At 39.3% G+C, this 25679-nt stretch overlaps 2 protein-coding genes across 4 annotated transcripts in view; one reads left to right on the forward strand and one right to left on the reverse strand.

Annotated features, from left to right (window-relative positions):
* Nucleotides 1-6059: 6059 nt before the first annotated feature.
* Nucleotides 6060-19449, reverse strand: LOC122863691. 3 transcript variants are annotated; one of them, XM_044170414.1, is made up of 5 exons: nucleotides 19416-19449; nucleotides 11017-14192; nucleotides 9545-9694; nucleotides 8946-9026; nucleotides 6060-8207 (listed from the first exon to the last, which is right to left on the reverse strand). In XM_044170414.1, exons 2-5 carry the CDS (start codon nucleotides 14171-14173, stop codon nucleotides 8089-8091), a joined length of 3507 nt encoding a protein of 1168 aa, XP_044026349.1. In that variant the 5' UTR covers nucleotides 14174-14192; nucleotides 19416-19449; the 3' UTR covers nucleotides 6060-8088. The 3 variants fall into 3 exon arrangements, with proteins under 3 accessions (XP_044026349.1, XP_044026348.1, XP_044026347.1); XM_044170413.1 differs by lacking the exon at nucleotides 19416-19449 and adding an exon at nucleotides 16004-16210; XM_044170412.1 differs by lacking the exon at nucleotides 19416-19449 and adding an exon at nucleotides 15912-16210.
* vsnl1a (visinin-like 1a) overlaps nucleotides 16333-25679 on the forward strand; it is a 34506-nt gene continuing 25159 nt past the window's right edge. Inside the window, exons 1-2 of the mRNA XM_044170415.1 lie at nucleotides 16333-16582; nucleotides 24417-24583. Of these exons, the coding sequence (XP_044026350.1) occupies nucleotides 24422-24583 (162 nt within the window). The 5' untranslated portion in view covers nucleotides 16333-16582; nucleotides 24417-24421. The remainder of the gene's footprint in view (nucleotides 16583-24416; nucleotides 24584-25679) is intronic.

The raw sequence follows: 25679 nt of genomic DNA on the forward strand, positions 1-25679 counted from the left end.
TTCAGGCACTTCTATATCAGTAAGTGCCAAGTCGGATATCGGAGCAAATCTGGATTTCCCAGTCGTAATTACATTTACACTATTACAAGTCGAAATCTCCTAAATTCGATAATGCCGCTATGACGTGAATGCGGCATTACATGCTGATGTTTAGCAGGTATAATGTTGACCATCTTCACCATCTTAGTTTAGCGCATTAGCATGCTAACATTTGCTAATTAGCACTTAAAGTACTTAAAAGTACAGTTGAGGCTGATGGGAATATCATTAGTTTTGCAGGTATTTGGTCATAAACCAAAGTATTGGTAAATACTTGAAATTTTGACCTGATGATGGTGCCCAAAGAAAAGTTAAGGAATTAAAGGTATTACAATTCATCCTGAAGAAAACAAAAACAAAAATGTCAACCTTATTGTGGCGCTGCATTAAGTCAGGGGATCATCACAATGACCTAATGTTCCCAAAAAGTGTATACGCATTTGAATTCATATCAAATACAGTGATTTACTTCACCACAGAGGCCACAGCACACAGTCAAGCGCTGTTGGGGTCAATAACAAGTCCCAACATCATTCACCAGAAATGTGGAGCGTGCCTGACATATTTATGAGGACAGTGCTGAGCCATTTCAAAGAGTATCCACTTGGAAAAATAATGCCAAACAGTGTCTGAGGAGAAAAATCATAAATCTGATTAAATGTTGAAAGAAAATAACACGTCTTCTGTCTTTGCACCGCTAAGCTTCTGCTCTGCAGTATTTCTTCAATGGGGAACCAAGTCACAGAACTATAATAAACTGATTAATTGTCATTTGACTGATACAGTGAAATGGCAGCCATAAAATATTTGATAATACTGTCTTGGAAATGTTCATTGCTGAAGCGCATGAGGTTCAGAAAGCTGGCATATCTGCTTAGAAAAGGCATCAATTTTCTGTTCTATCCGGTCACAGTTGTGCTGAACGCTCCAGCTTTATCAAGCAGTTTCCCTAGAAGAAGCAAAGCTCATCCCATTTAAAACATTATCAAATTTCTATGGCTGTCAGGCCACAGGAGCTGTTCTAAAACAGACTGACTCTCCAGGATGTGCCCTGGCTGTTATATTTATTGTAAGTGATTTCTCTTTTAATATAATTTAATATTGGTAGCTCATTTAAGTAGTTGTTAGTTTTAAACAGGTTAATGGCACAAACTGCAGTTATCTAAGATGAGGAAACAAATTCCCCAGCTAGTCCTCTGCAGATTAATGCCCTCTCTCATCATGCCTGTGGGGTTAGCTGAGAGGCAGACAGCGATTAGTCACTGGATGCGGTGAATTTATGACAGCCCCTCATTTTCATGTCAGCTCAGTGACTGTGCTTTAGCACTAACACACACTTTGAATATCTGCATGTTTAATCAGCCCAAGGTGAACGTGTTAAAAAATCTGTATTGAGTTTGCAGACCTTTAATTCCAAACGAAGCCACGAATTCCTTCTTGAATCCTCACAAATTCTAATGTATAACAGCATGATGATTTTTACATTTTGCATATCTGAATAGCAATGCACAGTATTTAGCCTCAAACCTGAACTCTGGAGACAGCTGGGATACAAAAGGCCAGTATTCAGAGTGTGGGTGGATTGAAATGGTACTGTAGCATGTACGTAATGAAGTACCATAATGGAATTATGAGAGATTTTGGCACTTGTTAATTCAGGCCATCACTAAATGGCCCCACCTACGTTCTTTTAGCTGATAGGCCCTGGCCCTGATTCAGGCTCCACACACTCATCTGGACTTTGCCTCACTAAAATAACCATCCGCCTCAATGCTCAGCAGTAGATTTTACTGACATGCCCACAACAGCATTTGAGGTTATGGACCCTAATGATGATTTATGGTGTGGCAGAAGCTGTTCCGTTCTGACCTACAAAATCAAAACACTGTAACTGTGAGAAATAAGTCATAATTTAACTCCATCCATTCAAAGACACCTCTGAGGTATAGTATGACTTATTAGCAGTTATAGCAGTCATTTTAGCTGTACGGAAGGAAATCTTAAAGGGACAGTTCACCCCAAAATCAAAAATACATATTTTTCCTCTTATCTGTGGTACTATTTATCCATCTAGATTGTTTTGGTGTGAGTTGCTGAGTTTTGGAGATATCGGCCGTAAAGATGTCTGCCTTTTTTGAATATAATGGGGCTATATGGCACTCGGCTTGTGGTGCTCAAAGCGCCAAAAAAATACATTTGAAAAACGAAAGATTTGTTGTGAGCAGTTTCATGTAGCAACTATTTTCTTTCTACCAGTAGTTCCTACATGAAACTGCTCACAACAAGGTCTGTGGACTAACTTGAGTAACCGGGACATGATGTTTGGAAAGAGACATTGCTGCAACAAACTCCAACATCTGTCATTCCAATTGAATGGCTGTAGTGTTATACTGTCAATGCACAGTATTTTCAATTCTCACGTGACCAACTCTGCAATCACACAATCCTGATTCACCCGATGATGTGAATGCTCGCAAGTCATACAAATGGAAATCTTTCCCCGTCTCTAACATGAACACAGCATTAACAGTCACCAGATCGCAACCCAACTGAACACGTATAGGGGATTCTGGAGCTATGTGCTAGACAGCACTCTCCAACACCATCATCAAAACACGAATGAGGGAATATCTTTTGGAGTAGAGTTCAAAAGACTTCAATGAGAGAATCGATGTCAAGTAGCATCGATGCTGTTGATGAGGCTTGTGGTGACCTTACTAATTGCCCCTTTACACCTTGCGATTTTGGTCTGTCCCAGAAGAAAGCTGACTACTTGAGAGAAACATGGCCTTACTGTCCTCCAACGGCCGATTTAAAACTTCTGTGAAGACAAACTTTGTCAGCATTTTGCCATTTTTGAGTTTTGAGTCCAAAATTTAGGACCAAACTCAAATCCCACAATGTGACAGTTGCTATTACAAACATTTACAAACCAATCAATCAAAATACAACATGAAAGGATGCAGGATACACTGGGGTGATATGCTAAAAACAAAAATTGGCATTTCATGTTGCCCTTCTTTCCCTGTCCGTGGCCGGCTTAAAATGTTTTTGTCCTGCTTTTTTGAGGTTTTTCACTGCAAATAAAGTGCCAGCACTATGGTCATAACTTTGTTATTTTTTAAACAACAAGGTGCACTAAGACACATTATGTTGGTTTTTTCTTTCATTTGTCACTCATCTGTATGTTTCGGGGAAAATGTTTTGCCACTTAGTTTGCATTTTTCAGACAGAACACTAACCTTGTGTCTAAAGTTCATATTTACTATGTAGTGCCCCATATTTTCTGTCCGACATTGTATTTGTGTCTGTTAGTGTGTCTGTTTATCCTCTGTATAGTACCCTCAAAAATTCCCACAATAGAACAAAAAAAGTTGTTTCCATGACATACTTTCTGCTAACAATCCCACAATGCAATGCGTCACATTGTATCAATGCAAAAATTTCTGTTGTTGTGGTGTGAAATTTGTTCGGTTTGAAGCAATCGTAAAGCAGTGTTGACCATTCTGTGTGCAGAGCTTTAATAAAACCTCAGGACAGCTGTCTTAGTTGCCACCCCCCCCCCCCCCCCACCCCACCAGTGACTCTCTAGTCATGAGTCAGCGAGGCTCGTGTGTATTCAACCGACACTGCTGTCTGTTGCGCTCAGACAGGTCTGCATCCGGTCAACGGCAATTTAATTAGAGCTTTTCAGGAGCAGGCAAAACAATAATGCAAAGTTGTGTCATAACCCTCGACTGTGAAATCCTCTTATTGTCCTTTCTCTCAGGCCGCTACCCTTCATTCTGCTCTGTACCAAAGTAGAGATTACTATGCAGGCGGACCTGATCGAAACAGCAGTGAGATATATTTGGTCCACTTTTGAGGATATTTAGATGTTGTGTGATGTTTAAATTTATGAAACTTCCACTGAACACTATTTTTGTCCTGGTCCACTACAGGTTCTCTGCCAGAACTGCTTTTCAGTCATATCACATCAGATTAAAAATGAAGTGTACCATGTACTTATGATAAAAGTATCCATTAAATGACATTTGTAGTATCAAAAGTCACTTTCATGGCATTACAGTCCAGCAGTGAACTCAGTAGTGTGCAGAGGCGATGACAGTGTATTTTTAGTCTCCGACTTGATCATCTGATTCTGCTACTGTGGCCCAGTGATTGCTATTGATCTGAAAAAGGCAACAAATACATGCAGGCTTAGTTTGTGTGAGTGAGTGTGTGTGAGTATACATACAGTGCTGTACTGTGTGTGAAAGGCAAATTCTTAGCCCTGCTTGTTTGCTTTGGAAAGATGCTGTAGTCTGTTGCAGACAGTTTGACACCACAGCTTCTCCTTTGATAATATACAGACAGATACCTTAAGGCCCCAGTGTGTACTCGATATAACAGTGGAAAGAAGAAAATAAAGATGTTGTGTTTTCCTTGCACAGGAGAAACAAGCCTTTATTTACATATTTGATAGACATTTTTTGCCTGTTAATCTTTGCATCGTTCACATTTTCTCTTTATTCATAATGCAAGAAGCCTGGGCCAAAGAAGAAGTAGCAATTCAAATTATATAATAATGTGAATAATACCTGCTGTTGCTAGCCGTTGAAATATTGAAGGGATATTGGCTGATGTCCATTAATTATCCTCTAGCTTTCCAGTAATAAGCTTTCTAAGTATAGGCCTTCCTACACAGAAGAACCATGCAAATGATTCAAGGGGCATAAAGGGAGGTGGAAGTGTGTGTATTCTGCATCTTCAAGGTCTCTCCACGAGCATAATAACGTTACTTGGACTCTCATGCTGGGATAATGCCCGTCTTCCATTCCGCCTAATCAAAATGAACAAATGTGTGCATGCCTAATCCCTTTAATTTTGGTGGTGGGGAGGAAATTAAAAACATGGGAATGTATATCACTGCCAGGTTTAATTTCTGGTATTGTTTGACATCTTGGATCCCTGAGTTATGCTAGGAGATCATCGTGTTAAGTGAATTATACAGTGAAGCTTTTGTGAGAAGGGGGAGGAGTAATTTTGTAAGAACTTAAAAGAAAAACGATAACTTCTGGTTCCGCTGCAGCCTTTGAAGTCTCCTCGCTGTTTCTAAAGCTGTAATGTCTCTTTCATGTTACATAAAGAGGCAGCAGCAAGTTTATTAAGGAAACCTAATATCACATCTAACGTAAAAGGGAAAAGAAAATTAACCCTCTACTACTAAATGTTTTTTGGGAAAGATATTTCACCTTATTTTTTTGAAAATTGGGGTCTTCGGATAATCAATCAAAAAACTGATCAACCTCTAACCACTACTCTAACCAAATATTATCTATTTCAGCTCCTCATTTGATTCATAAGAAACAAATCATCACACATTACAATGTGTAATAATTGTAATATTTATAATTGGGATTATTTGAGGGTCAAACAGAGAGTGAAAAACATTTGAAAGCTTTATAAATATTTTATGAGCCCATGATAATAACTCATAATAATATGCTATAAAAATCGAAACTTTATAAAACAACCATATATGCGATCTCATAAAAAACTGATTTATCATGAATTCTATTATAGACACATTTTTCATCCGGTAGCTGCAGCAGTTGATGTGTTTCCAAATTCACAAAAGTCTACTTTCAGTTTTACCTACAGTATGTAGGCCAAATACATTTTTAGAACAGAACAGACTTCCTAATAATAATAGTCTGCTTCATTAACTGTAAAACTGTCTGGAATTAATTCCCCACCGTCATTACAATGCATGTGGTAATGCCTCATCATGCTTTAATTTTGAAATGTGACAATTATGTAAGAATAGTGCATAGGTAACACAGTCCATTACACTTCAAGTGAAGTGTAACTAAAAACCAGAAGATTACCGGCCTGTGTGTAATCAATAAGAAATAACAATAGATGAAATACTGTTACAACTGCAGATGGAAATTTGATCTCATTAAAGACAATGAATGGAACATTAAGTTGTTAGAATAATAGAAATTGATATATTAATAATGTATTAAGAAGTTGGCAGTTTGTAGGAATAAAAAACACTCATTACCAACGACTGAGTGGAATAATTTTTCAGCTAAAGGGGGAGAGAATATCCATATCCATGTGAAGATTAAGCCCTGCAACAAATCAGCAAACAAACTGGGCAAATACAGCTCAGACACAACTACCACTGACAAAGTCATTATCAATCGAAAAAAATCTAATTCAACTCTCCCAGCCTTCACAGACTGTGCCTGATTAAAAAGGCAGATTGAATGTGTAGCGTCTGAATCCAATTATTTTTGGAAAGCCATACCGTGTCGTTGTTTCTTTTTGATTTGCACTTGCCTGTTTGCCAGCTGAGGCACCTTGCTCATTGAAACAACATGCTCCCCAAAAAACTCTTATTTACTGAAAAAAATCCTACCATTTTGGTTTCAGAGATGTGACCAGGACATGAAAAAAATGTTATTCCAAAATCCTGAAAAACATCAGTGAATAAAATATTGGTCTAATTGCTTTGATAAAACACACTGACGGGACTCAACACAAAAGGAACAATTGGAGCTATATTTAAGAGAAAAATCCTAATTATTAAAAAAAATGTGTTGTGTAATTTCTACTTTTTTATTCTTCCCCTTTACAAAGAGAACTTAAAGGAATGAACCAAAGTAAGTTTCAGATCACAAAATAGTTAACAGGGCAGGTTTAGCAAGCAGTCTACTCGCAACTGAAGCCTAAGGCAAACTGTAACGCTGTTATAACTTTAAGCAGGTGCAAGTTGTCATTGTTTCCGTTGCCTCTACCCACTGAGTCTCCAGAAGTGTCCTAGAAAAAACAGCCTGACTTAAGAATAATAGCAAATCTAGTCACTTCACATTTAGGGAGCTGTGGATGGCAGGTACACAAACCCAAACAACCCCCCCGATACTATCGTTATAACTTGAGCTGAGGTGTCACTTCCACAGCCTACAGCCACTACGGCAAGTGCTGATGTTAAAATCAATTCAGTATCTGACTACCTGTTGTATTTGGAAACCTGTTAAGCATTTAATGAGGTAAACTGCATTTCTATGACACTAGCAGCTTTTACGCAAACACACTGTATCATACACTGTATTATATCTTTAATAGAATAAACAATACGTTATGCTGAAGAAGAAAAATCAGCGCACAGCTGATAAACAAATTAGACAAATACATATGTTGAGTATCACTGCTTTTCCTGAGTGATGGAACATCAGAAAAGTGAGTAAATGCTTCTTGTTTGTCACATATTTTACATGCAATTATTATTATTTAATTCAATAGCGAACCGGCCATTTAGAAATTCAACTCCAGCTAACCTCCCACAGAACTGCTCAAGGATATGTTGCATGCAGTACATGTGAACCCATTTAATGGTAAAAACAGAACACTGTAACATAACACTGAACATACTCAGCTCATTTACCCTGACTGAATACGCCCACACATAACAGGAATGAATAGCATACTGCATCAATACACCTACAGTGAAACACATAAGGACCAATTATATGTAACAAACCAACCGAGGCCAACAAGAACGTATACATTTTTTTGGAAAGAAGCAAATAAATGAATAAATAAATAAATAGATTAATAAATAAATATTGGGGAAAATATTTTTAAAAACCAGAATATTTTCCAGCAGTGCAAATGTGGACAGGAAGCAGGTTTTCTTTTATCAACAAATGCTGTCAGGGTGCCCTTAGGCAAGGCACTTGCTGCAGCTGAGCCGCTCAGTGGGCAAACAGCAGCATACTGTGATTGTATGGGAACCTCCAGTGAGCGGATGCATGTAAATGTGTTTAATGTAACACATTTGTGGATTCAGCCTTCCCTGGTTAAAGGGGCAGTTAAAATGTGCAGGAACCACAACCACACACAAGAAAGAGAAGAAGCTCAAGAAAACCATGAGTTATACACTGTAAATCAGAAAAATAACATTTCAGTTGTTGAACATGGCAACAAAGAAGGCTTTTAAGAGTTTAATTACACACGCATTAACACGCACGCACATCACCTTCATTGCTTTTCTGATGTTCATTTGTAGGGGTGAGGACGGTGTAGGTGTTTGGTCTTGGCTCTCTTTGAAAGTCCAACCCGGAATGGCCGTGTGCATGTTCTCAGAGGCTCCAGTCTCCTGGGCTGCTCTGGCGGTCCTGCACACAAAAACACAACAACACAAAAATATAACAACACAGTATGCACCAGTCCTGCATGCCTGGCAGCCCGGAAGCCTACATACTCTACATTGTGCATTGGGTATGCATTTGTTTAGGCCCAAAGCTCCACAGAGCATTCTGGCTTTTGTTTTCTGTTAATGGTTGCAAAGATACCACGGTGAACAAAAAAACAAACAATGGACATACTGCCTTTCCTGATGCTTTCAGCTTGTTTAACTGCTGAAAGATTAACATAATGCTTCTCAATGTGCAGAGAGAGTAGCCATGCTATTAAGACTTTTCCCCTCAAACTGACAAGGTGAAGACATTGCACCTCCAGGTAGGTAGGTTGTTAGACTGACTCTCTTCTTAAATATTCAGAGGACAGCCCACTTATCTCCCAGCAGACACACTTGGGTTCATAATGCACGGTTGACCAGCAAAATGAGGAGAAGGTTTTTTTTAAATATAATTTTCAGTTTGCTTTCATGTGGTAAAATCAAAAACCAAAATGCTTTACAATTTGCCTAAAAAAACGTTGCTAGACTGATCCATACCATTGTACACCAGTCATGACAATATGTAAAGACATTAAAAACCTTTCAAATGATTTTGTCCTTCCTTTTTTAATCTTGAAACAAATATGACTCTTATCCAAAAAGAAACCACCATTTTATCAATAAAATGCTCAGGGCCTTTTCAGTCTTTTATCCGCCATTACAATATGAAACTCACGCTGGCTCAATTGTTCCAAGAATGGTTGACACATGAAGGACGGAGACCACATTTTCCTTTTCTGCTCCATTTCCCGGGGCTCTGAAAGGAACATATTGACAGTCAGAGACAGGGACTGGCTAATTCTGTCTTATTTGTTGCTCTTTTTACCCTTAAACAATGCATTGATGACAGTGTTATCGTTCCACTGCAGCTTACTGAGGAAGGGAAATGAATATTTGAACATTCATGAGCGCAAGCTCTGTCAATTTCAAAAGACAAATCAATAAAAGTAATTGTATTTCCTCACTGAATTAACCTAGCTGACCTTTTAAAGTCTATCACCCAACACTCAGTGTTAACCATGCAACACTGAAAACAATAGAATAAAATAACATTTAACTAATTAAAATATTTCCACGTAATGTTTTTCAGACTCGTCATTTTAATTGAAAATGTTATGAAGACGTTTTCTGATAGAGCAACCCATTATTTTAATTTAGTTTCACCCTTGTTATCAACACCAATTACTGGGGCACTTTGTTGATATTTGGTTCTTTTGTTCCTCAAGATATAATAAGCTGTTTTGTTGTTGTTGTTTTAAAAAGAAAACTATGAACCTCTGTGTTTCTCTGCAGTGTTCATGGATGCTTCCTGGCACAGGTGGCTGCCATAGGGCACCTCCTGCTCGCCGTCACCACCGAAAGAGGTACAAGAAACCACTGGATCACCTCCACACATATCCAGGCTGCGGTCTTCATCAGCATCATCTAATAATAGACATGCAACACAGTGCAGTTAGAATATATTAATAGCAGTGTTTGGTCCTTATTATTTTTCTAGCATCATTGTTTGAACATAACCATGGTGTCAATAAAGATGATTAAAACCCTGACAGCCTGTTCTTAAGCCTCATGGTAATTTTTTAATGTGTAATATTACATATTATACAAGGTCAAGTGTTTGTCCTTGATTCAGTTATCTAACTTTAGTTGATCAATGCTTTTACACAATGTTGTATATTGTATCTAAACATGAAAGTCTGACTTTTCGCTTCATTTGGTCGAAAATTTAAAGAACATTTAACATTTTTAAAGACTGTATGACAACTTCTCATGCCTAAACTGTTTTTCAATATTTGGAAATTTGAAGAAAAATCCTATATTGACTGAATTTAAAATTAACTCTTAGCAGCATGGAATAGAGATATAGTAGTTTACATAGCTCAAATGGTTAAAAGAATAGTTTTGGGAAATACGCTAATTCACTTGAGAGTTAGATGAGAAGATTGATAACACTCGGCTATCTGTATGCTAAATATGAGGCTACAGCCCGCAGCAGATTATCTTATTTTAGCATTGACACAGGAAAAGAGAGACGGGAAAGAGTTAGTCTGGGTCTGTCCAAAGTGAAAACAACCAGCCTACAAACACCTCTTAAGCTCACTAATGAACACATTGTATTTTGTTTAATTTGAACAAGTATAAAAACTAAAAATTGTGGTTTTATGGGGGGTTATTGCTGGAATATTTCTTGGCCGGGCACAGTCACTTCCCAGAGTCCATGCAACCTGAGGAGACTCTTCGCAAGAAAGCAAATAAGAGTATTTCCCAAAATGTCAAACTATTCTTTTAAGATTTGCTGACAGATTTTTTTCAGTTTCAGTAGGCTACCTATTGCACAGCGAGGAACAAAGACAAACAATACTGTATATATAAGTATTTATATATATATATATATATATATATATATATTGTGAGTATTGTTTGGATGGCGATACAGTCAGCAGCACCAAGAAAAGATTGTCCTTATGTGTTATGGCTTTCATATGATCTTCATAATGTACAGAAGGTTTCTGTAGTCTACACACTAATAATAAAATACGGAGTAAACTATAAATATTACAGTAACATATTTAAATGAAACACGGATAGCCAATTATGAACGCTGCTAATGGTGCTTACTGCTGTATATGTAACTCTTGGGTGCTGTCAATACTACTGGAACCAGTCTTTTACCAATAATATCAAGTGACTGAATGTATTAATTGTATACTGTACAGTAAAAACAGAGTCGTATTGTTTGTAGTTACCTGATGATGTGTCTCTATGGCGTCCTAGATCTAGGTTGCTCTGATGTTCTTTGCAGGCTGAAGTGTCGCTCTCCAAGGCTTCAGTTGTACACTGCTCAGGTGACGATGCTCTACTGTCACTTGCAAAGTCACTTATACTGATATCAAAATACAAGTTCAGCTCTTTCAAGACCATGTCGAATTGTTTTTTCATCTCAAACTTTGGGCTGTCGTTCACATCAGAGGCTGGACGCTGGTCGCTCTTAGAGGAAACAGTGGGGGACATTGACTGTGGGTTTAAGTCATCCTGGAAGCAATCAGAGGAAGGACAGGCTGATTCACCGTTAGGCTGTTGCTCTGGCCATCCAAGAGCAATAACGTCTGCTGCTGAGATAAAGTTTGGGAGTTCATTACAACTGTAATCACTGCTTAAAAATCCATTTGCCATGTTCTCAGTGTGACACTCAAATCTTTCCTCTTCCTCCTCCTCCTCCTCCTCCTTCTCTTCTGGTACCTCCTCATGCTCATTGCTCTCTGCCTCTGGCATGGAGTGGTAAAGTTGTTGCTGGGGTGTTTTCAACAGCTGCCCAGGCAGGCTGGTAAGAAGAGGGCTGTTGCTCAGGCCAGCATAATCGTCATCATCATCTAGTGGGAGCTGCATCCTTTCGAAAGTGTCAAAAGTCCCCAGCACACAGTCGTAGAAAGTGAAGGCAGATGGCACTGGGGAAAATCTGTCACTACAGTTTAGGGCTGTAGGGTTGTCAGCATTTTGTGAATGGATGAATTCATGTGGACCTGGCACAACTGCATCACTAGTTGGAGGAAAAGTGAAAGCCAAAAGGTCATCTTTATTTTCAACCATGAATGTCTCAGCTCTGTGTTGGTTATCTGAGAAACAACTGATCTTGTTTCCTTGTTCATGTTGACTAACTAGAGTTAATTTGTTGCCACTTTTACTCAAGTTGCCCTCTGTCCATTCATCAGGTGACGCCTTAGTCATGTCTCCTTTCTGTTGACTTTGTTGCTGATGGCCATCTTCTGATTCTGAGTTACCATGCACATCAGTTTCTTCTCCAACACTTGCCTCTTCTTTTCTTTCCTTTTCAACTGTTGTCCCTTCCATTGTTGGAATTACAGCATTGTATTGGTGATCAGACCAGAATTCAAGGTTATTTCCCAATTCCTCATCAATATGTGCTAATCCGTTGTCATATTTACTTATTTTGCCATCTGTCCAGTCATTGATGCAATCACCAGTTGACATTTCAGTTGTGTCTTCTTTGTGTTTTTTATTTTGTTGCAGAAGTTTTCCCTCTAAGCCCATTGGGGTTTCTGATTTCCCATGTACATCAGTTCTTATTTCTTCTTCAGAACTTGTCATCTCAGTTGCCTCGTCCATTCTGGCTAATTCAATTTCTAAATATTCAACCTTCTGTGTCTTCAGGTGGTCAAGACTGACAGGAAAACAGCCAGACTGATCCTGCTCATTCAACTGATGTCCCATAGTATCATGGCTTTCTTGTCTTCCATCCCCAGCAGGAGGAGACTTTGCGGGACTGCATGGACTGCTGCTGGGACTGGCTTTCCAATGACAGCTGCCTTCATTGCCAATCTTGTTGTGTGTTTCACTGGTGGTGATGGAACAAGCCTGTGGTTCTGTGTATGACTCACATACAGGTAAGTACTCTTTTTCATCTTTGCACTGCTGTGTTCCGCTTTGGTGATTAAACCGCCCGGTCTGGTCGGGAGCTGAAACCTCCTGTGATGGCCTGTCAGAACAGAGCGGAAGACGCATTTCCATCTTGCAGACTTTTACTGGTGGAGATAATTCTACACCTGCAATGTTCTCTGAGTTACAGAGTTTCACTTCAGCCTCCCTGTCAGTTTCACTCCAGATTGCAGGGTCAATTACACTGAAAGGGCCTGCATCATTATCTCCTTCAGCAGGCTCTTGACTGATTCTTGCAGGCATTGGAGTCTCTGTTGTGTGATCAGCCGTTTCACTCCGAGCTTTGGCTATCATCTTGCCAGCAGGATGCTCTCCTTTTGCCCCACAGAAGTCTTCAGCTTCAAGACTCACATTCTCAATTGCAATATTTCTGACTAATACCATATCATAAGCAACAATTGATCCCTCAGCACATTCAGCAGCAGAAGGGATGGAGTTTTTGCTCATGCCATTCTCATTAACTTGGCCTTTTGTTTCCCCATCACAGACGGCAACATTTTCATTTTCACAAAGCTGCAATTCTAATATTTTTTCCTCATTTTTTACACCTTCTGCCAAGTTCCCAGAGGGCTCCTCTTCGTGGTTTGAGTAGAATGTTTTCGAGTCTGCATAATCACTGGAAGATATGGGACAGTTACCCTCTTCCTTTTCGTTGCTGAAAAGGATATTCTCACTAAATCCATACTCGTCCCTCTTCTGATTACTCTCTTCAACTTCAGCAGATTGGCTCCATGTATTACAGAAACTGGTGTCATGTAGCGTTTCTTCACAAGTGCAATCACAACGACATCTGACCTCTTCATCACTTGAACTAAGGGTGAATGCTTGGATTTGACTGACACTATTTTGCACCTGTCTCCCATCTTCGTCATTTCCAGCGGGAAGATTGCAACCACCAGGGGGCTCATCTTCAAGTGATTTCCCCAGCCATTTACAATCAGGATGACTGGACGTGTCAGTGCTGGCATCTTTTGAAGTGTGAGACTCTGCTAATGCCCCACCTGCATCATCTACTGGGTATGAGCTGAGCTTGTCAGTTTCAGTAATTGGAGGCTGCTCATCTTTCACCAGAAATAGAAAGCGTCTCTGAGCAGCAATAAAACAGACTTTAGATGATCCTGTGTGTGCATCGTCAGTGTGTGAAGTAGTCAACTTAGTAACTGGGGGGGCAATTAATTTAGTGTCTTGCGGTTGCTCATGAGGTTTTTCATTTTCAATATCCCCACATTCTGCTGTAGATACTAGGCCCGCATTCTTCTGCAACGTACTTGTTGGTGATGGGGAGCCAATGGTTTTCCGAAATGTCAAAAGCTCTGGAAAGTCAAACCTGCTTTTCCCACTGTGGTTGTTTGTCACTGTACAATCTGTCCTTGGTCGTTTGGGGGAGAGTGGTGAAGTTAGCTCTCTCTCAGTTTGTGGACTGATATCTTCTAGTGTGATTTTATCCATTTTCTCCTATCTACTAAACCTAAAATAGAAACAGCTTGAGTGTGAACACTGCATCTGAAAGCCACACTGCTCAAATCAATAAGTGTTACTCTAGCAATAAAAATGCAATTATGTCAAGAATGCTTCTAATACTTTTGGTAGATAACATTTCTAGAAAAACCTATTCCACATTAAAGAAAAACTTCAGACTGGAATACAGACTCAATCTAGTGATTAAAAACAGGTTGGTAGATGATGGTCTTGTCAATCTCAGCCTGTACTATAGTCCATATTTCCGTCTGTATGACCATAATAGCCCATGTGCTCTGTTGTATAAAAGCTACAGTACCTCCCCTTACACCAAACCTGCAGTTCAAAACACATGGGAGTAATCCCATGGCAGACATTTGAAGAAAATATAGGAGACAACATCATATTCAGTAAGTAGATTTCCTGCACCAGAACAGATTGTTAAACAGCATGATGCTGATTCACTGTAGAGAATACAGAAATGGCACTATAACACTGTCGCTGTTCTGCTGCTTCCCTACTTTAACACCCAAAACAGGAAGTGCTGTGCATCAGTCTCTGACAATCCTAACGTTGTTACAATGAACACAATATCGGCCTTTTTCACAGCAGACATTTTGACTTGTCATAGTAGGAAAAGAACAGGTGTTACTAATAACGTTAATGATGTCTCTGTTGTATTCAAGTGTCCCATTAAGCCATGACAGTGACAGGGAGCCAGCATTCACAATGCCTGAAACCAAAGGAAATCATGCCATCATTCATTTTATAATTTACACCTGTGCTTTTCCTACTGTGACACATCTTAATATCTTCTGTGAAAAAGGCCTAAGTCTCAACCTCATGCTTCCCACACTAAGTAACTAAAGGAAGAAGGAAGGAAGAATTTTAGGACACCAAGGTGTAGGCATCAAACATGTGATGTGTCTGTTACCTGGCAGACCACCCTGTCACACACAGGCATGTTTATAAATGTTCAAATACTATTTGCAGAACTATTTTTGAAATACATCAAGGACTCTACAGTATAACAAAAATAATACACCAAATAAAATCATGATGTTCCCGCTCTCATATCTATGCTTTGTAGTAGACTAGACTTTAACTTACCGAATGAGATAGTAATATTTGTACAACCACACAAGTTATCCCTCTGTATTTTATGTAACATCACGCAAAGGTTCACCAAGGCAATCACTTAGTAGCATAAAACATCTTATTTTAAATGTTGGTGCTACGTGGACTGATTTGTTTCACCGATGTTACTATGACAAGCTTATAACTCCTTTAGCTAAGGTTTGCAAGAAAAAAAATCTTTAAAGTTAGCTAGCTAGCTGCTGATAGCTTTGTTGGTACTTGACATTAACATTACATGATTTTTTTGGCCAGTGAGCTAGCCAGAGCAAAAGTACAAATGGCTGTAAACACAAATTACCTACTTTTTCAAAAACGCGTGAATTTAGTGTTTTGAACTACTCAGTTTTCATAACTCAAACCAGTACCTCGCTATTGACAGTATGTTGAATATAATGACTTTGTATCATTATGAACCTTACAAAGTCAGCTAGCTTAGTGAACTTTATTCTAAGGTTACAATTGAAAAAAGTAAACCCTTTAATCCCCTTATATCTTACTTTCCGCCATTGACTTTGCCATTTGCTGACATTTAGGCTAGAAATATATTTTACTTCTCTACCCAGCTATTATTAGTTACTCCCAAGTTACTCACCTTTTAAATAAGTTATTTTAGCATCAACCCTGGCATACCTAGCCAGGTTACTTGGGTTTGTAGGCTAACGTTAGCTAACGTGTTAATGTTACCTGTATTCTATGTGGCGCGAAACTATTGCGGCAGCTGAACAAAACAGATTGATTCCCTTTAAGATGCTGGTTTAGCTAGCTAGATAACATACATTGTGTGGATTTGCATCTCATCTTTACCACATTAGAGAAATACTTAGTTTGTCGTGTTTCTAGCGCCAATAGCTGAACTTTAATATCATTATTCTTCGCAGCATCATCAGCATTATCCTATTAATAATACCCAACCACACACTGGGAGCAAGCCCCCCCCCTCTCTTTTTCTGTGTGTGTGTGTGTGTGTGTGTGTGTCAGTATCTGTCTCCTCCTCTCAGTACATCAGCAGTAGTGTGTGTTTAGCAGCAGCATCCTACGGACCCGCACCGCTTACTTTTCATCGAGGCTGACTTTACTCCCGCAAAAAATAATATTAAAACGCCACAGAATAAAACAAAACGCACGACAGAAATCTTAAGGTCCTAGTGGCTCGATAGAAGAGCAGCTACAGACGTTTGAATCGCTTCTTTTTCCGTCCTCGCAGGTTTTCTTTTTGACCAGTCCAAACATCAGACCGGACTTCTCCCGTTGACTCCCGCAAAGGTAGGATGGCTGCTCTGTGTAATAATATGTTGAATGATTCGTTTTGTGCATGGAGAAAATTCTATTTTTTTTTTTGCACACTGACCTACATGATGCAACCTGGTGCGTCATCCTTTTTGTTTCACACGACCAGTTTATGCATTTATTGGCGGGTTAGGTCCATATTAATGAGACACAAATGACAATAACGAACGACACATATCATGTATCACCATGGCCTCCACAGCTGGTTTCTCGATGCCATTTGTACGTTTTGAACGCAAACCCGCGACTTGTCAGCATTAGATAAACATGGTTGTGTCTTGCTTGGATTTACTCTGACTGCCTACACACACACACACACACACACCAGGCTTTCGATTCAACAACAAAAGTGTGACTACAGAGACAAATCAGCATCGGTGACGGCTGGTTTATACAACCTTCCTGATCAGTGCAGCCTGTGTGAATTTTGCCGATTATAATTGGGACTTTGCGTGGGCTGTTTGTGCTTGGCACGACGTGGCACGGTGTGGTGTGATGTATCCTGGTGTAGTTTGGCGCTGGTGCTGATGTTGCAAGGGTGTGTGTGTGTGTGTGTGTGTGTGTGTGCGCGCGCGCCTGCAGGAAGAAGGTGGGGGTGTGGTGTGTCTCCTTAACCCACATCATCCTCACCATGAAGATACTTTTTGCAAATCAATGCAGGCATGACCACATCTCATCCACCAGCCCCTCTATGCTTATTGCACCCCCATCTCTCCTGCACACACACACACACACACACACACACACACACACACACACACACATTCACATACATTTCTAGACAATAGGGGCAGCAGGATTACACAGAAATATATCAGATTTGCCTGAATCAAGCCCTTGAACCGCATTGTTCCTATCTGGTGTTGCCTCTCTTGGCTGGGGCTCTGCCTGCCTCTCAAGGTCATTCCCTGTTGGAAAATAATGGTAAAGGGACAGTGTTATGTAATAGCCTACCGCCTGGCTCCGGGGGCAGGTCTGCTGGTTGTCACAGGACTGTAAAATTATTCATTTGACAATCTATCTTTGTGTCAGTCCGTACCTGTTTGCTGATGTGTAACTACAGCTATGCTTTTTTTTTCTCTTTCTGGCTCTGGCGAGGCCCCCGTGGACTAGACGACAAAGGGCTATGACTCAGGTTTGGAGTCAGCATGGCGCTCTGCTCCGCATTGCACTGCAGACTGACCCAGAGTGTCTTGTCCCGGACTTGGTCCCTCTCATTTCTCCAGATAAAATAAAGCACCATGCTGCCTGTTTTTTTCCCTGTAGACATGAGTAACTGGTGAAAAACATTATCATGCATAGAATTAAGAGCTAACAGGGGGGCGGGGTGTGTTCAGTGTTTTGTGCTAACAAGGGTGTCATGCCTCTGTATCCGTCTCAAATCACACCCTGATTACTTTTATATTATTGCATTTATCCTTTTTACTGTGACTTGCGCCTCTTTTGTTTGTTCATCTTTCACTGCTGATGCACTTCTCTCCTGTGTTTATCTGTTGTAGAGACAGTAAAAATGTAAGCGAGTGAGCTGGAGAATGTAGACGGAATTTCATCATTATCACATTTGTAGGCTGCTGACTATGGAGCGATTGCTGAGTGGAGAGATTTTGTTCAGTTATTATATGAATATGAAATGGAATGGAATGAAAACTATTCGTGTTTTCATTCCATTCCATTTCATATTCATTCATTTATTGCAGTACAAGGTTGAACATTGGCGAACATTAACAGGGCAGATGAAAGGGTGACAAGGCTCTTACACAGTGCTGAAAAATTACAGTGGAGGTATTGATATGAGAATGAAAAGTATGGAAGGCAAATATAATGATAATTTCCTGGTATGTGGCAAAACAGCACAAAAATGTGTATTTTCTTATGGCCAAATGGACCATCAGATAACTCAGATCTGACAACAAGAACAAAGTGAAGGTCTTTAAAAAGTATATTTAAAAATGCGTAGGAAGATGAGGTTTTGAAATTGCTCCACCATACCATGTTGCCACTTGCGTCACTTTAAAGTTGCAGGTTTTATGTAAAGTGAGCTGAGGGGGCGGTATTAAAAAACGTGTGATTTGTGATGTGTGTTTGCCTTTTTGTACACCATAAATGAAACACTCAAGATAAATTCTTTCCCAAGGAGCGAAAGTAATTGCATCTGATTATATAAGCTATTTTCTGGCATTAATTAATAAGACCCAGATTTATTACTGCATGATTTGGAAAAATAGCTGTGTGCTATTGTGACGTAAAGCTGGGCCACCAGCAACACACTGACATAATACAGATGCAGATTCAGCTCTGCTGCTTGTTGCATGAATGAAGGAAGACAGAGAAATGAGTAACAGTTGCATTATGATGCAGTGTGAGCTATTGTAAGCACACTGTGAGCATATTAGAAGTCAAACATGTATTAATTCCCCAGAGGTTTACTATACTGTGTGTGCTGCAGCATCATATATGCTTACAGTATGCTCATAATGTGCTTGTGACGCCCTGAAATGCAGCACTTAAGCTTAATTCTTAATGATTTCTTTAGTCGTGGGATGCAAAGTGCACACAAATTCACAAACATTCTATAAGCAAACGTAACTGACATGCAGTCTTAAACACACGGTGCACACACTTGCGATTATGACTGGTGGGAGATACATTATATACACATGCATTAATTCACATATTGTACATACAAGCTGTACAAATACAAATGTATTTACTTTATCTTTCTATTACACAAGCGCCCACACACACACTGGCCTGCACACACACCTACATAGTGACATAATGCAGAGGCTGTCATGCGTTTTGTGCTCACATCTCTCCCGGAACACATCTGCCTCCTGCTGCTGCAGCCGTCTTCAGGCTCAGCCCATCTTGTTTGACAGCCTGTATTGGAACAGAAAAGTGTTAGCAACTTGCTGTCAGAGTGCACCGCCTCATCGGTTTCACCGCAGCACTGACAGACGTTTCGCATGTAACGGCATGTTTCCGATCGCTAAACACAGAAGAAAAGGCTAGTTTTTAGTTGTCATATTCAGACAGTGTTGTTTAACCCATAACTGTGTGTCCATAAAGATTGCTGCAGATGTCATCTTCCAATAAACCATGCTCAGGTCTGTGCATGGTTGTTTGCCCGTATAAGAACAGCTGAAAACTGAGGTTCAGTAGCATTACTAAATCGGAATCGAGCATCAGATCCCCTTTTTGAATCAGAATCACTCAAATCCCTTATCAAATCTATTTTGGTAGATTGTTTTGGGTGGGGGTCCAGAGGATAAATTATTTAGTAAAAAATTATTTTGTGTACAAACGTAAATTCCAACTGAAATTAAATTGTGTTTTTATTTGTCTGCTACAGCATACATATCTGCTCTGTAAATCAATTTTCCTGTGTTCTCCTTTGAGAAAAATCTGAAACCAAAAGGGAGAAATGTGTATTTTATATTTTTTGGTTTCATGATGGCGCCCCCTAGTTTAGCATTAATTCGACAGAATACTATTCAGCTGTCTTACTATGTATATGGAGACCTTACTTCGATACAGCCAATCAAATCTTGTGACAGTGACATCAGCGTTCTATCACAGGCAGAGCAGCCTGCCACACAACACAAGAGCCACAGACTCGGAACAACAACCCACATTAGCTTTCCTGCTATAGTCTCCTTCTTATCTAACTTACAGACATGAACACGCGTCCTGTCCTGCACCTTAGCTTGTGGAACGAGCGACCAAACAAACATTCACCCGGGGAGAGTGCACTGCTAACATCAGTTTAAAGGCAAGATAGCTAATTAACTGCTCAGCTGAAGTATATTAAACAGCATGTACCTGCAAATGTCACTTGGGTGCTGTTAGATGCTGGTGTGGTCCTTACTCTTCAGTACCACTAACAACGCACTGTCTATCCATGACACGTAGGTTACAGCACAAGTTGGTTTACCTTGTCTACGGTGTAACAGCGGCACTCTGGCAGTCTGCCAGCTGCTGTCAGTCAAACACAGACACCAACATCCCCCTCCAAAAGACATTTTTTCTTTTTTTTAATAACAAAAAACAATTAACAATACATTTACCCCCCCCCCCTTTTTTTTTCTTTTTTTTTTTACTAAAAAAAGAAATGAATAAATGTGATTCCTTCTTGATTGGATTCTTTTAAGTTGCATTATGGGAAATGTAGGTTCCAGTGTTTTTGAATCTTGACCCATATTAGGGACTAAAAGTCAGGATATTTGGGTCTCTGCTGCTTCGATTCTTTTTAAAATCTATCTCTCACAAGTCCCCCAACTTTATGAATGTACAATACCAATTCCAAATGCAACCAGATATGGATATGCAAGGTTTTTATCTGTACACTTTTGTGTGCTCATATTGCATAATCTGTGGTATAACGACCACAAAGAGTACTACCTCCTTACACACAGGTCATGGTACTAGATGGCCTACCAGTCCAGGGCTCCAAATGTAGGGGGGGAAAGTCTGGATGAATGGGATGTTATGGTCCTGTGGCTTTATCTACCAACGTGTCTCACCGCAATAAATGACCCATAACTCATAGCTGAGTTCCCAAGATATCCACAGTATTTGATGTAAGCGTCAGTTTTGTAATCAAGGCTTCCTAAGCACAAGACATTGTTATTTTCCTGTATTTGGGAGTCACAAAGCAAAAAGAGTAGGGCCTTGATTTGCACAAATGCAGGTGATCAAATAGTCTTTTGAAAACTAATGATGAGTAGCTGAGATGACATTCAGCCATACGCAGGTCCAAAATGCTGCTTATCCCTAATTAATTCATCAAGGATCTGCCAGATGTGACATTTTACGGTGAGCAACAGCCATGTCGGGGCGCTTCATTGGGCTCAGCTGATAGTGAGGGCATCCATCCAGCTTTTGGTCCAGAGGGACAAGATACAGCATGGACTGCTGTGATAATCTCCATATATAGCCTCTATATATATATGTGTGTGTGTGTGTGTGTGTGTGTGTCTATACCTCTCTTCTATCGGCCTGCCTGCCATTTTTTGGTTGTGGAAGTGTGGATTCTCATTTCAACCTCCCATAAGCTATTAAGCTTTATAAGCTATTACTGTTTTTTCTTTTTATGAAATTGTTGCATTGTTTCCCTAATTAAACTGCATTTTCTGTTTACCATTATCTAATTAACTAACGTCATTTCCTATTACCATATGGACAATGTAGCCTTTGTCGTACCTACAGAAATTTAAATTGTAATAACTCATAACATTCAGTTTCATACATTATGAATCCTGAGTTCCTGGTGGGTCATGCTGAGCCTGGCTAAAAGCATTTTTCCAAATTGGATTTCAGGGCAAAGTATATCTATCTTCCTTAGACAAATCCAAATTGCGGTGCAGGGACTGTCTGAGCTGCTTGGGAAAGTTCTAAGGGGTCTTTGCGAAATGAGAAATTGTTTATTAGCTTTTTTTTTCTCAATACACTAAGAATAACTTGTCTCATCGATGTGTTTCTCTCTCCACTGTTCTCCCTCTCCATCAACAATGTCGACAACCAAATTAGATCAGCTAAGTGAGCTGCTGCCTAAACCCATCACACACACACACACACACACACACACTTACATAGATACACACAGACCTTCCTCACTCCTCTATTTCTCAACTTTCAAAAATAATTTGACCCCTGTGTATATTGGAGCTTGTATGAAAAAATACATACACATCTCTCTGTCATAATAAACCAATACAAACCCTATTCCCTACCCAATTCCATCCAGATAGAGACTTAAAGAAATGGTTCTGCATTTTCGAAAATACGCTTATTCGTGTTCTTGCGTTAGATGAGAAGATTGATACCACTCTCATATCTGTACATTAAATATGAACCTATTGCAAGCAGCCAGTTAATTTAGCTTAACCCCCCGTAAAACCACAAATTGTTATTTTTACACTTCAGTTTTTGTAAAGATTAACCAACAAAATAAAATGTGCTCATTAGTGAGCTTTAGAGTTTTTTTTTAAATTTTTAATATTTTAATTTTAGCTTCATATAGCTTACAGACATGACTAGTATTGATCTTCGATCTTTCATCAAGAAAGCGAATAAGGGTATTTCCCAAAATGTTGAACTATTCCTTTAAAGCATAGTAGTAGTATTGCTTGTTTTAGCTAATTAATGACAAATAACAAATTTACAACAAAATTACTTATCAATGTGCAAAGCATACTATACATTATATTTTGATATCCTTGGTTTCCATTTATTTCAGCAGGAACCATTTTGGAAATTTGCCTTGGTGGTATGACAATCTGACATCTAGGGTATGACAGTCGGCTGCTGAAATGCAGTACATTCCTGAGCTATGTTGTGACACACTCAAGCCCAGAAAATGAACCATTAGCAAACTTGAATGCTTGGGGAAAAAAAATGTAAATGAATGTAAGTGAAAATGTAATTCTAGCAGTAAAAAAGGTAAAAAAGGTTGTTGTTTGGCAGCCATCTTCAGAGTTGGATGTTGGATCTTCTTTGAAAGCACCGCAGGGAGAGTTTTGAAAACAGTCCCTGCTGGCAACGTCATTACCACACAGCAATAATGTAACTTCGGCATTCAAAAAAGGTAGCAAAGTGATTCATTATCAGTCCTAGGTGAGCGTCATGTCTCTGCATTTTTGATTTTCATAGCGAATTGAAATAAATAGAAGCCAGTTGCATCCCGGAAGGTACAAAATCAATCTCAAATTATGTTATGCTTTCGAAAAAGGGTCACTTTAAAGAAGCACCCTTAAATGGAGCTTTGCAAAAACCAATGCAGCATGGTAGGCCTTGGTATATGACTGTAGCACCTCTTGGATGCTTGCCTGAGTCTCCTTTCCTCACCCCTATGCACAGAGACAGATTGGCAGCACACATACTGTTGCTGCCTCGGTTCTCCCATGGTCTTTTCAAGCTAAAAAGGTCTAATAAAACATCTCAGCAGAGAGTAAGAGTAGAAATGTTCCAAAACTCTAACCATCTTTTGAAAATTATGATAATTACGGGTTGTTTAATGAACTAATCAAGGCCATAAAGTGGCAGCATCAGCACTGTGCAGATACATCAGCTATCCACAGAGGCAGCTGGGTGCAAACAGCTACACTGGAGAAATTAAGGGACTGTAAACACATAAAAACACACTTGAGTTTTTAGAAAAACTAATTTAAGATGTCATTATTACCCTTTCCAAAATCCAAAGAGTTTCATTTGAAAGTGAGATACTCAGCATTTGGAGAGTAAATAGCTAAAAACCTTTGTGAAAAAAATAACATTTTAACAGGCCATGGCTAAGGAAGGGCAGGGAATCATTTTTCATTTTTACTGTTAGTTGTGTTCTTTTAAGATACAGTTTATTTTTGTAATTCAAAAACTCTGGAAAGATTTTAAGGGTTCAGAGTTCCTCTAAAAATGAAACAACAACAAACAAACAAAACTAGGACAAGCTGCTGCTCAAGGGAAGACAGTAAAGAAAAGTTGTATGTCTTACAAACAGACCCTATTAAAAAAAAACAACAGTACAGGACAGATTTGTGACAAACGTGACACTATTCCAGTTCCTCATATTACACTCCATTATTTTTAGATGGAGCTTTGGTTTGCACTTTCACAGTTCTCTAGAAATCTCTGTTATCAGCTTTGATAAATCACTCTCCCAAACGCCCTCCAGACTTTTAGGTTCATAATATGTACTGGATAAAGAGGCACTTCTTTGTGTTCTTTATTAATTTAAAGATGCTTAAGATCATTCATTTTGTATGTGTGTGTCTGTGTGTGTGTGTGTGTGTGTGTGTGTGTGCCCTTTTTGCAGGCAAAATGGGGAAACAGAACAGCAAGCTGACCCCTGAAGTGATGGAGGACCTGGTGAAGAACACAGAGTTTAACGAACATGAGCTGAAGCAGTGGTACAAGGGTTTCCTGAAGGACTGTCCCACCGGCCGGCTCAACCTGGAGGAGTTCCAACAGCTCTATGTCAAGGTGAGACTCCACTGACTCACTTTCAGTTGATGGATTACACACATACTGAATGCTTCAACACTCATTTGTATGTGCTCGCCACGCACACAGAGCATTTACTCTAACAAAGTTTGTTAGAGAGAGAACAGGAGAAAGTGGTCACAGAACAGAAAACATTAGTTGCATAGAACGCTTCTCAACTCATTATACTAGTTAACATATTCTAATGGTGGTTGAAACAATATCCTACGAAAATCTCAAATGTCTGTATTGTATTCATGACAAGTGAATGGTATATTTTTCAAGACATTACTATAAAATTGTACATTGATCAAATAATATGAATGTAGTATGCCAGTATACAACGAAATTATAGTATAGTAGGATACTGAAGTAAATTTGTTTGAAGCTGTAAGCACAAAATTGACATATTATCACCTTATAAACTTGTTATGGTTAGCGTGTTAGCCAACAGTTGCCTTTTTACACATCTAGCAGACACAGAGAAACATTAGCGTTCATTTAAAGTTGTTTTTCAGGGCACCTGAAAAATGTAAGTTCAATATTCACTCTCCTTTTAGCTCCGTTTTTGGTCTCCACCAACTCCTTTGGGAAATATCTGGATCTTTAGCGGCTAAATGCTACTCTATGTTCACTAGCTAATTGTTAACTTTGTCCGTTTGCTTTTTGGTGTTAGGCAGGTGTGCAGTATCAGACCTTTTTCATTGAAAACAAAAAAAGGTTGATGAGCCCAGTGAGAGTGACCCAAAACAGTAAAGTTGTGATCCCAGAAAACCAAAACAATGAGCTGAAAGATGCTAAAACAGAGTAGAGTTGAGGGGAACTACAGAGTTACGTGATCATTTTCTGTGGGTTTGTCTCTACAAGACCCCTTACACTTACACATGTTCTTCACCAGGTCATGTGATCCATTGTTAATATAAAAATATTGATTAGCGTAGCCTTAAATTCAAGTTAGAGTGTCATTTGTTATGTTTATGGTAGGATGTTGGTGATGGTGTAGCTTAACTGAATGTTAAAAACTGTCCAGGTCGAGTCCGTAGAGTCCACAATTTTTCATATCATACAGTATATCATACATTACAATTAATTCAGA

The sequence above is a fragment of the Siniperca chuatsi genome, linkage group LG16 (genome assembly GCF_020085105.1).
Source record: "Siniperca chuatsi isolate FFG_IHB_CAS linkage group LG16, ASM2008510v1, whole genome shotgun sequence".
Taxonomy (NCBI): Eukaryota; Metazoa; Chordata; class Actinopteri; order Centrarchiformes; family Sinipercidae; genus Siniperca; species Siniperca chuatsi.

What these genes read in the sequence shown, in the direction of transcription:
- LOC122863691 (XM_044170414.1), bottom strand. Translation starts at nt 14,173, where the DNA reads ATGGATAAAATCACACTAGAAGATATCAGTCCACAAACTGAGAGAGAG. An exon ending in CCATAGAGACACATCATCAG is followed by an intron (nt 9,695 to 11,016) that starts GTAACTACAAAC and finishes GTCTATTATTAG; the next exon opens with ATGATGCTGATGAAGACCGC. An exon ending in CTTGGAACAATTGAGCCAGC is followed by an intron (nt 8,208 to 8,945) that starts GTGAGTTTCATA and finishes TTTTGTGTGCAG; the next exon opens with GACCGCCAGAGCAGCCCAGG.